This window comes from Narcine bancroftii, chromosome 13 (genome assembly GCF_036971445.1).
Source record: "Narcine bancroftii isolate sNarBan1 chromosome 13, sNarBan1.hap1, whole genome shotgun sequence".
Taxonomy (NCBI): Eukaryota; Metazoa; Chordata; class Chondrichthyes; order Torpediniformes; family Narcinidae; genus Narcine; species Narcine bancroftii.
Genome location: NC_091481.1, coordinates 33,506,598 through 33,518,657, shown reverse-complemented (window position 1 = coordinate 33,518,657; position 12,060 = coordinate 33,506,598). Strand labels below are relative to the sequence as shown.

Genomic DNA, 12,060 nt, shown 5'->3' with positions numbered 1-12,060 from the left:
CAGTTTCTTTGTTGCCCCTCAGATTTTTCAATGGACTTCTCATGCATAAAAGATGACACTTAACAGTATTTTTCTCTTGAACACCATGCCCTGAACTCTCTAATTTATGACAGTGTTCCCTGCACTTTTGACTTATTGTGACACTATCCTCTGATTTTTTTTTTAAATTCTGTGGCTCTTTGTATAGGTTCATTTGTCTGGATAACACACAAAACAAAGCTTGACACTGTATCTTGGTCCGCGCGGCGACAAATAATTCAATTTCATTCATCGCTGAGAAACTGAGAGGAGAACGAGATTCAGTCTGAATAGAATGTTGGACCTGGGTAATTTAACTGGAAGCTCTCGCTTCTCCATGTCAAACTCTCAGGTGTCCCACGGTAATGAGTGGTTGGTTCTGATTTACAGATGCACGAGAAAACATCGTTGGAAAATCTAGCCCAGCATCTGTCTGAGAAGCGACCAGAAGATGGGAAATTTGGACACGGGATGGTGGATTTTAACATGAGCGGAGAATCGGATGGTCAGTACTACCGTTTATGTATTTGTGTATGTGTTTTTAATTTTAAATTTAAAGGTAGATTTAGACATCTCTTTTCTTCTCTTTGGCTTTGCTTCGCAGACGAAGATTTATGGAGGGGTAAATGTCCACGTCAGCTGCAGGCTCGTTTGTGGCTGACAAGTCCGATGCAGGACAGGCAGACACGGTTGCAGCGGAAAATTGGTTGGTTGGGGTTGGGTGTTGGGTTTTTCCTCCTTTGTCTTTTGTCAGTGAGGTGGGCTCTGTGGTCTTCTTCAAAGGAGGTTGCTGCCCGCCGAACTGTGAGGCGCCAAGATGCACGGTTTGAGGCGATATCAGCCCACTGGCAGTGGTCAATGTGGCAGCCACCAAGAGATTTCTTTAGGCAGTCCTTGTACCTCTTCTTTGGTGCACCTCTGTCACGGTGGCCAGTGGAGAGCTCGCCATATAACACGATCTTGGGAAGGCGATGGTCCTCCATTCTGGAGACGTGACCTACCCAGCGCAGTTGGATCTTCAGCAGCATGGATTCGATGCTGTCGGCCTCTGCCATCTCGAGTACCTCGATATTAGGGATGAAGTTGCTCCAATGAATGTTGAGGATGGAACGGAGACAACGCTGGTGGAAGCGTTCTAGGAGCCGTAGGTGATGCCGGTAGAGGACCCATGATTCGGAGCCGAACAGGAGTGTGGGTATGACAACGGCTCTGTATACGCTAATCTTTGTGAGGTTTTTCAGTTGGTTGTTTTTCCAGATCTTTTGTGTAGTCTTCCAAAGGCGCTATTTGCCTTGGCTAGTCTGTTGTGTATCTCGTTGTCGATCCTTGCATCCGATGAAATGGTGCAGCCGAGATAGGTAAACTGGTTGACCGTAATAGGCCATTTTGGCCCACGAGCCCTGGCCGCCCAATTGACCTACAACGCCGGTACGGTGGGAGAAAACTGGAATCCCTGGGGAAAACTCACACAAGGCAAATACACAAACTCCTTACAGACACTGTGGGATTTTAAACCCAGTTCCAGTTGCCAGCACTCTAATGGCATTACGCTAAGCCGTACACCAACTCTGCCGGGCAAGGTGCCATCTTTTATGCAGACATGCTGGAGAAGCTCAGCAGGTCTCACGGCACATGTAGGAAATAATAGGTCACCAATATTTTAATCCAGTGGGTTTTATGCTGCATTTCTTCTGTTGAGAAATGGAAAATATCTTTTTTTTTGCTGTTGCAATTTATGACGAAGTAAGATTCCTCCATTGAGACAAATGGATATTTAACAGGAAGGTTCAAATCCTTCAATATACATGTGAATACCTTGGAAGAGTCACAGACGAGGAGAAGGACTGAGATCTAGACCCCAGTGCAGTATAAAAACTATCAGGTCAAGGTCACTCATCGGAGAGCTACTAGTATCATGTAACCCAGCATGACCTGTCGCATGGTCGGCTCCCCCTACCAGGTGCGGAGGGTGGGCTGGACACCCTGCGGGATGAAAAGCAAGACCTGTCAAAAGGCGGACGAACCCTCTTGTAGGGCCAGTGAGAAGTCTGGCAAACACAGAAAGCGGAGAAAGGGCACCCCCCTTGCGTCGAAGCCTGGTCTGGCCGTTCACTGCAACCGAACCTCCCCCAGCTGCCTGGAACCTCGCCATGCAACTGGACTTTTTTTCAGCTCCATCTACCAATGTAATAGATTCTTAAAAGATCACATGGAACCTGCCTCCACCGTTGTTGCCAGAAGCGCAACTGTGCGCGCGCACATACACCACTCTCGGTGTAAAATTGCATTTGGTGGCGAGAGATTTGCCGATCCCTGGTGCCTGGGTTCCAATAGTTTGTACAAAGAAGAGGAGGTCAAATTCTTGCACCAAGTCTACCCTATCATGGGGGTAATATGTCGCTGGTGGCTCCATTGAATAAACCGCAGCTGCTGATAAAGGGGAATCCTGTGCGGTGAGAGCCGCTGAGGGCATGTAATCAATCTTCTTGCTTACCCGCAGTTGAAAACCAGACGTGTGCCTTTAGAGAGCAACGTGTGGCTCAGACGTGGCAGGGTGCTGACCTTGGGGCTGATGTGTATGCCTCTTCACCTGGCTCTGCAGGCAGTGAAGCAGCTCAATGACTTCAAACTATCAAGCCAGGAAAGATTTGGACTCATGCCAGCAAGAACAATTTTAATGCCTGTGTAGCAACCAACACTGATGGGATTTGCTGCCCTCCTTGAAACTCAGGCGACACTGGCAAGCTAAATATCATTTTCCTTCCTTGACAGGTCTCTTCCTCAAATCAATGCCATCCTTGTGTGCTCCCACAGCTCTGATGAGCTCTCCCATATTGTCCCAGCCAAGGCTAACTATTATTTGTCCTGAGTCATAACTTTAGAGGAATTGTTTATTTGGTCAGTGCATCTGTTCAGTGAAGACTGGTGTTCAAGTCTCTGTGTCCTCGTTGTTCCCAGGCACAGGCAACTGTCCAATCCCAGGGCTCCCACTTTCCCCTCTCCACCCCGCCTCCCCTCCTCTAGGCCATCTCATTTTAGACGGGCCCCTTCAGTTACTCATTATCTTCCCTTTTACTCATTCAATTCTTCTCCCTTTACAAATGATGAGCATTTAATTTATTCACGCCAAATTTAAAACAAGTGCACTCGTGCTTGAGAAATCGTGGAATTATAAAATTGACGCGGACGCTGTTGAGGAAATGCGTGCAATTTCTTCACATTTTAATGGAACTTGAAATAAATAATGTTCTTTGTTTAATCCCAAAAGGAAGTATTTTATGCCTGAAATATGAAAAAGAGAACCATGACAGTTTTCTGCACATTTCTATCTAAAAATGTTGGCTTTAATCTCAACATTTATTGACATTGGAAGATTGGCTAAATAAGCAGGTATGGAGTTATTCAATTGAAGGCCAGTTAACAGTTTTATTTATGGATTATACTTATTTTATTTCACACCATTCACATTCTTCGAATATCTCAAAGTGCTTCACAGCCAAATGAAATTGTCTTGGAAATATAATTATTGAGTTGTCTGGTCATTGGTAATGGGCCTTCTGCTAGATCTCTCCAAACCTCCCCGCTCCTGTTGTTCCACCTCTCCCTTTTCTGTGCCCTTTAAAACAGCGGGTCTCAACCTTTTTCTTTTCCACTCACATCCCACTTTGTATTCCCCTTGTCATCGCGTGCTCTGTGATTAGAAAAGGATTGCTTAAGGTGGTCTGTGGGTGGGAAGGGCAGGTTGAGAAACACTGCTCTAGATCCAATTATTACTGAAATATTTTTCTGGAGAAAAATTGTCATAGACCAATTTCCTTTGGAGTTATGAAACCATGCACATAACGAGTCAATGAGGGACGATTAAAACAGAGGTTCTCAACCTTTTTCTTTCCACTCACATCCCACTTTAAGTAATCCCTATGCTATTGGTGCTTGGTGATTAGTAAGGGATTGCTTAAGATGGGATGTGAGTGGGAAGGGATGGTTGAGAACCACTGTTCTAGACTCAATTGTTAATGAAATATTTTGCTGGAGAAAAATTGTCATAGGCCAATTTCCTTTGGAGTTATGAAACCATGCACATAACGAGTCAATGAGAGACAATTAAAACAGTGGTTTTCAACCTTTTTCTTTCCACCCACATCCCACCTTAAACAATCTCTTACTAATCACAGAGCACCGATGGCAGAGGGAATACCGAAAGTGGGATGTGAGTGGAAAGAAAAAGGTTGAGCACCACTGCTTTAAAATCTCTTTCCTTCGCATCTGAGAAGGCCCCTGGAACATTGTTTCAGTGTTAGAAGTGCTGTATGCGTGAGTTACACGCAGTGAGATTCCTAATAATAACAATGAGGAAAATGAAGATTGAGAGAAGATTTGGTCAGCATTAACTGCAAATGAATCAGGGAGCAGGAGTACAGATTTCAAATTTTGGGCAGAAAGAAAGGAAAGAGAGCAAAAATATATTTTACACGGGGTATGATTATGTTCTGAAACAGACTGTCTTGTAGGGGTGGTGAAATCATGGCTTTTAGAAGGGAAGGGATAGGCCTGGAAGGGAATAATCTGCAAGGCAGGGAAATGGAATTGATGGGATGGTCCTACCAGAAGTCAGCACTAGCGGATGAGCCTAGCGGCTTTGTTTCTTCCTGCTGCCATTCTAAGGTCACCCGATTGAAGGTTGCAAAGCGTGCCTTGGCCTAACCATTCCTTGTTCCACTGTCGCCAGCAGGAAATGCGGGGGTGTCAGAGCCCAGGATTTATCGGGAAGCTCGAGGTCGGAGCAGCAATGAGCCTCACATAAAGCGACCGATGAACGCCTTCATGGTCTGGGCCAAGGACGAGAGGCGGAAGATCCTGCAGGCTTTTCCCGACATGCACAACTCCAACATCAGTAAAATTCTAGGTAAGCGTCAGCCTTTTGTGGTGGTGGGGGGGGGGGGGTGGGGGGAGTGTAATTACCTTATTATTCCTCTTAATTGAAAGCATAATTATTTACATAATTGCAAGCATTTGATCAAACTAGGACAACAGTAACATCACAAAAGATCATAACCATTTGTGCTCAATAGTTTGTAATTAAATAGCGTTTAACAACACTGAGCCTGAAGTTTGGTTGTCAGGGAGGAGAATAGAAGTTATGTGTAGATGTGATTAATTAATAAATGAGAGGAGAAACAACATTCTTCAGAAGACAAAAGGTAGCCTGAATTGTTAAGATGATAATATCTGTGTAATTCTTCCTGACAGCCTGACAGATAACAACCATGTAATTCTTTTTGTGAGCTACTTATTCTTTGACTTTGCCAAATTGAATTACAATTTTTCAGTAAGAAATAGCGTCCTTAATGTCAAAATAGTGAAAACTTGCCCAGCAGCCAGAGAGTGGGAGGTAATGTTCATTTTATTTATTTTCCATAGTGTTTCAAATGGATTTGGATTTTTTTTTTGCCCCTTACTTTGTAGATTGGGAGAGACAGGCTACTAGGAGGTGTGTGGAGGGTAGTTCCTTGCGGAAGTGAGGGCTCTGGCATTTATTTTTGCACACAGTTTAAAAATGAACAGGAGCTCAAACGCTGCTCGGTATCTGAAGAACACAATAGATTGGCATGACTGGCAGAACCTTGAGTGCCACAATCTTGCCTCGCATGGGGCCTGAACTGTCTGTCTCTATTCTTGGGAACACACTTGACATGCAGAGGGCCCAGGCAGCTGAAGCACTCTCAGCCTTGTGCCATTGCCCTTTTTATGCAGTTACTCGGAAGGATGTCGGGTTGACTCTCCCTTCTGGTTCTGCCACCCTTGCTGTGTGGAAAGTGATTGGCCTGAGCCCAGCATGTAAGGACAGCTGAGACTAGAACATGGCATATGGTAGCTTATGAGCTCAGTCTTGTCTCAGATATCTCTCTCTCTCTCTCTCTCTCTCACTCTCTCTCCTCTCATCCACTCTATTTTTCTTTACCCTCCCTTCCCCTCAATCCCTTTCCTCTCTCCCTCTTTCTCTTTCTCCCTCTCTTTCCTTCCCCATCTCACTTTCTCTCTCTCTCTCCCTCAAATTTAAATTTAGGGTTATTGCCATATACGTAAGTACAGATCCAGTGGATCCAGGGAGTTGCAAGATGACACTATCACACTCCTGACATGTTCCTTGTAGATTCACCATTCAAAATCGTACCAGGGTGTAGGTCAATCGGGTGTAACTGGGTGGCGTGGACCAAAATGGCCTTTTACCATGCTGTATGTCTAAAACTTTAAAAATATACTTCTGAGAGCTTCATTGATAGACACCTCTGCATCATTGATGTGCATTATATGGGGATATGTGCTCCATTCCATTTCCTAAAGACCATCTCTTAGCATTTGTTTCAGAGTCCAAATAGGCTGCTTTGAACTGAGAGGCTCAGTATTGAAAGATACAGGCTCTTCCACCCCATCAGCCCATGCCAGCCAAATACACCCATATAGCAAATTAACCTACTAACCCCATGGATCCTTGGAACGTGGGAGGAAACCAGACCACCAAGGGAATACCAACGCAGACAGAGGGAGAGCGTACAAACTCCTTGCAGACAGCAGTGGATTCAAATCCGGGTCATCAGTGATTTAAAAGCACCATGCTAACTGCAACAGTAACTAGATAGAGGAAGCTGGAAATGGGAAGGACTCATGAGAAGTATGTGGTAGCTAGGAAGGAACTTAAGAAAGGACTCAGGAGAGCTTGAAGGGGGTCATGAGAAGGCCTTGGCATGTAGGATTAAGGAGAACCCCAAGGCGTTCTATGCGTATGCAAAGAACAGAAGGATGACGAGAATGAAGGTGGGGCCACTAAAGGATAAGGGAGACAAATGTGCCTGGAGACAGAGGAGGTTGGGGAGGTCCTAAATGAACACTTTACATCAGTATTCACAAGAGAAAAAGACCCTGATCACAGTGAGGTCAAAATTGAACAGGCTTTTGTACTATACAATGTGGAGATTAAGGAAGAGGAAGTTTTGGATCTTCTTAAAAATATAAAGATTGATAAGTTCCTGGGGCTGGACGCGATGTACCCAGGCTGCTGTGGGAAGTGAGAGAAGAGATAACTGGAGCAGTAGCTATGATCTTTAAATCCTCCTTGGCCACAGGGGAGGTGCCAAAGGATTGGAGAATGGCAAATGTAGTCCCCTTGTTTAAAAAAGGTAACAGGGAGAATCCTGGGAATCATAGACCAGTGAGTCTCATGTCAGTGCTGTGTAAATTAATGGAGAGGATTCTTAAGGACAGGATCTATGAGAATTTGGAGAAGTATAGTCTACTCAAGGATAGTCAGCATTTGCTTTGTGAAAGAAAAGTCATGTCTCCTGAATCTAATTGAGTTTCTTGAGGAGGTAACAAAAGTTATTGATGAGGGTAGGAAGATAGACGTTGTCTATATGGATTTTATCAAGACATTTGACAAGGTCCCCCACAAGAGACTCATTTAGAAAATCATGAGTCACGGGATCAGTGGAAAATTGACTTGTAGGAAGAAAGCAGAGAATAGTAGTGGAAGGAAAGTATTCTGCCTGGAGGTCAGTGAGTAGTGGGATCTGCTCTGGGACCCCTGCTCTTTGTGATTTTTATAAATGACCTGGATGAAGAGGTGGAAGGATGGGTCAGTGAGTTTCAGATGACACTAAGGTTAGAGGAGTCGTGGATGGAGGTGAAGGTTGTCAAAGATTGCAAGAGGATATTGACAGGATGCAGAGTTGGGCAGAAAAGTGGAAGATGGATTTCAATCTGGATAAGTGTGAGGTGATGCATTTGGGAAGGACAAACCAGAAGGCTGAGAACACGCTCAAGAGCATGGATAAACAGAGGGACCTTGGGGTGCAAATCCACACATTCCTCAAGGTCGCCACACAGGTTGATAGGATAGTTAAGAAGGCCTATGGGATGCTGGGATTCATTAATAGGGGGATTGAATTCAGGAGTAGAGAGTTCATGTTACAATTCTACAAATCTCTGGTGAGACCACACTTAGAGTATTGCATTCAGTTCTGGTCACCTCATTAAAGGAAGGATGTAGAAGCTCTGGAGAGCGTGCAGAGGAGATTTACCAGGATGGACTGGGGAACAAGTCTTATAAGGGGAAGTTAGCAGACCTGGGACTTTTCTCTTTGGAGCATAGAAGGATGAGAGGAGAATTGAAGATTATGAGAGGCATAGATAGGGTGGACAGCCTTCACTTGTTTCCCAGGGCAGGATCAGCAAGCACCAGGGAACACTGCGTCAAAGTGAAGGGATGGAAGTTTAGGGGAGACATTAGGGGTAATGTGTTTATACAGAGAGCTGTGGGTGCCTGGAATGCCTTGTCAGGGATGGTGGTGGAAGTTGAAACATTGAGTCTCTTAGACAGACACATAGATGAAAGAAAAATCGAGCGTTTAGTACTTTTTTTAAAGGAAGGAATATATGTGTTGGTACAACATCAAGGGCCGAAGGGCCTGAACTATGCCGATTTGTTCTATGAAATGTGTGAAGGAAGTGCTACATCCAGATGGGGTAAGGTTCTGTTTTCAGAATAGATGCATCAACCCAAGGTGGCAACTGAACTTTTTCCAAAGGTTTAACTTTGGAGCACAAAACACAGCTGGCCAAATTACTAGAAGAACAATGATAAGTGGAAAGCGCAGGCTGACATTTTACCGGACTCTTGAGGTTTCAGCTGACATTTTAGAAAGCTTCTCAGGATTTCTTCAAACACAAACAAAACCTTAGCTTCACACATGACTGTGATGGTTCCTAGCCAGACAAACACATTGGATGTTTCATGGTTAGCATAGCAGTTAACACAATGCTATTACAGCGCCAGAGATCCGGGTTCGAATCCCATGCTGTCTGTAAGGAGTTTGTGCATTCTCCCCATGTATGCATGGGTTTCCTCTGGAGGCTTCAGTTTCTTGCCACCATTTGAAATATACGAGGATTGGAGGTTAATTGTTATATTTGGATTGCATGGGCTCATGGACTGAAAAGGCCTGTTCTGTGCTACATGATTTCTTTTTTAAATTAGTACAGAAAAATTACAGATATTTAAGAGACTATGCAAAAGTTAGAATTCATTCAATATGGGATTGGTAATATTTCTTTGTGGACTGACAGTGCCTTGAGAGTTGTTAGCGGCTTTTCCACTGGCATCTTGTCCCAGGAATTAATGGGGAATTAACCAGTTAAGCGTCCAGTGAAAACAGTCAGCGCACCGGCATGAAATGGCATCATTTTACGCCAGGGATTGACGGCCTCAAACCCTCCTCATATCCCCAGTGTCAGGTGATGCCAGTGTATCAATTAAACCAGTGGAAAAAGAGGAGCAGAAGGTCATCCGTTTCCATTGAAGGTGGACTCTCCGATCCCCAGGGAAACCAATCAGTATCCCGGTTAAAGGTTAAACACAAACGGCTTCCTATCCCGGGACACTGCACAGCCAATTAACTGGGATGCCAATGGAAAAAAAAGAGCTGTTGTCACCCTATAAAGCAGTTTATAGGATTATAAATGTGACTTTGTATCTTTAACGTATTTCCTCCAGGTCTAAACCCTCCAATAGTTGTCCAATTTCTAGATTATTTCTCGATCCAACACTGGGGGCTGTGGCTTCACCCGAGGCTCTGGAACTCCTTCCCGAAATGTTCTGTTCAGACATTTCTCAAGATTTGGTTCTTTGGCCAAATTTAGGGTCACCTGCCCCATTGTCTCCCCCCTGAGGTTTGGTACTGCTGCAAAGGGACATTTTGCTGTCATAAAGGTCTTTCTGTGAACAGAAGCTCGACTATTGGGGATGTTGAAACAGTGGTGCCTGTAGAGCTGCTGTCACACAGCACTTCAGTAGTCCAGGTTGCAGGACTGCCCGTGCGCTGTTTGCATTTTTCCTGCGTGAGCTCGCACTGCCCAAATACACCTATGTGACCAACTGACCTACTCACCCCGTACATCCTCCAAGTATGAGAGGAGCACCCAGAGGAAACCCACGCAGACCCAGGAAGAACATACAAATGTCTGACAGACAGTGGCGGATCCAAACCCAGATCACTGGCACTGTAACTGCTACATGCCGCTCATCTGCCAGCCTTTGTCTAACCAGTTGTGCTTAATAACCGATTACAGGTACACAATCCTTTATCCGGACATCTAAAATCAGGAAAGCTCCAAAATCCGGCAAATGGGGAGAGAGATAGCAGCGCGAGTTGGACGGGAGATGGGGAGAGACCAGCAGCGCGAGTTGGGCGGGTGTGGGGGCGTGCGAGATGGCAGCGCGACTGGAAGGGAGTGGGGGTGGATACGGCAGCACATTTTGGGTGGGTTTAAATCTGGCTTTCCAAAATCCTGAAAAATCCAAAATTCGGAACACGCTGTCCCCCAAGGGTTCCAGATAAAGGATTGTGTACCTGTACTAATTTACTTTCAACTATGAGATCAAAGGCATGGCAAGGGAAGCAAATTTATTCATTAGAAGTTCATAAAAACCATCAGGCAAGAAAACATGAATGAGGTAATTCCAAAAATAACTCCACAGCCCAGTTTATTTGATTCAAAAATGAGATACCATTTGAATGTAACATCGTCAGATTCAGTGCTTGTACTTCAGAAGGACCAGTGTCGGTTCATTCATTCGTTCCTCCTTTATTTTGTGGGTTTGTAACAGGAAGCAAGGGCAGCTGTGTGCTTACAAGGCTGGACCTCATCAACTCAGACCTTTGGGGGCAGCGATCTCATTGAGGCCCTGGTGTGCAGCTTGTGGATATCCTCTGAAGCCTGGCAAGGGAACCCCGGCTGCGGCTCACAATGTCTCCAGATTAATATCTCTGGACGAGCTGGGAATAATTTGGAGCTATCCTTCCCCCTTTCCCTTGATCATGTTGGACACTGACTGTGTCTTCTACTTCAAAGCAGGAGCACCCAGTCAATCACACCTTTTTCCGAGTTGATTTTCATTTTTGGTTGTTCAAATTGATTTATTGCGAAGGATTAACAATGGCCGTCTTTTTAATGTTCATTTCTTTTGCGATATTACGACTTAATTCCCATAAGGGGCGTCGATGAGGTGAATGGTCGTAGTGATTCTCCTCAGAATTGAGGGGTTTAAAACCAGGGGGCATGGATTTGAGATGAGAGGGGGCCTGAGGGTGGGGCAAACATGGAACGGACTGCAGGAGAAGCTGTGCGAGGCGGGAATGCCAACAACTTTTAAAGGGCATTTGGTCGGGAATAAGCTGAGAGAGAGAGTGTTGGGCCAACTGCGGGCAAACGGGACGATGGCTTGGTCAGTACAGACAAGTGGGAGTGAAGGGCCTCTTTCCGTGCTGTGTATCTCTACGACCTTGACTTTGCAGCATTTGGTGATGGGATTTCTGAGCTGCCCATTGGTAGGAGCTGCAGGACCCTCTCTCCCCACACTCTCCAAAGGAGATATGCCCTGTCTTCCGCGATGATGCCGATGTGCAGTCAGTACGTCTGTTTCCCTGCGTTCCCCTCCCCAATTCCGTCTTCTCGCGCATATTGTCCTTTGTGCTCTCTAACCTCTTGAATTCCCTCATTGGGACTCTCCATCTCTCTCAGCCATCCACTGAAACCTCCTTCCCTAAATCAGCTTCGGTGACTTGGTCTGAAATCTCTCCCCTTTCACACTGCCAATCCCCCAGGAAGTGGGTAAATTTACCGGGTATGTTGCACTTGGGAACCTTTCCCATTGCACCATGATTTACCTGGTCAGGGCATTTTAAGGTGGGGGGGGGTTCCGCCTCCAGCAATGACAATGTGAGAGCAGGTAGTGCTTTCACACTGCGAGAAGGCGATTAGAGAGCTAATTCAGCCGGGTTCTGACACTCATCCCCACCAAGTGTCAGAGCCTGGTTGAATTTAACTCGCCCTGCCAGGTTGGGACGTATCACACCGCGCAATTACCGAGAACGGACCCACTAAATTAGCCGGTTTACCCACACGGAATTGGCGGTGTGAAAGGGGGTGCACGTCTGCCCCAGTTCCACCTTCTCTCTGACAAGAGGGGCAGACACTTGCATAGAA

At 45.5% G+C, this 12,060-nt stretch overlaps 1 protein-coding gene across 6 annotated transcripts in view; it reads left to right on the top strand.

Moving 5' to 3' along the window:
* The window catches only part of sox5 (SRY-box transcription factor 5), a 418,360-nt gene that overhangs the window by 390,115 nt on the left and 16,185 nt on the right, over nucleotides 1-12,060 (top strand). For 4 of the 6 annotated variants that reach the window (XM_069909081.1, XM_069909077.1, XM_069909079.1 and 1 more), the window contains 2 exons: nucleotides 409-523; nucleotides 4,748-4,924. In XM_069909081.1, coding sequence (XP_069765182.1) covers nucleotides 409-523; nucleotides 4,748-4,924 — 292 coding nt within the window. The remainder of the gene's footprint in view (nucleotides 1-408; nucleotides 524-4,747; nucleotides 4,925-12,060) is intronic. The other 2 variants (XM_069909078.1, XM_069909080.1) reach the window with 1 other exon arrangement.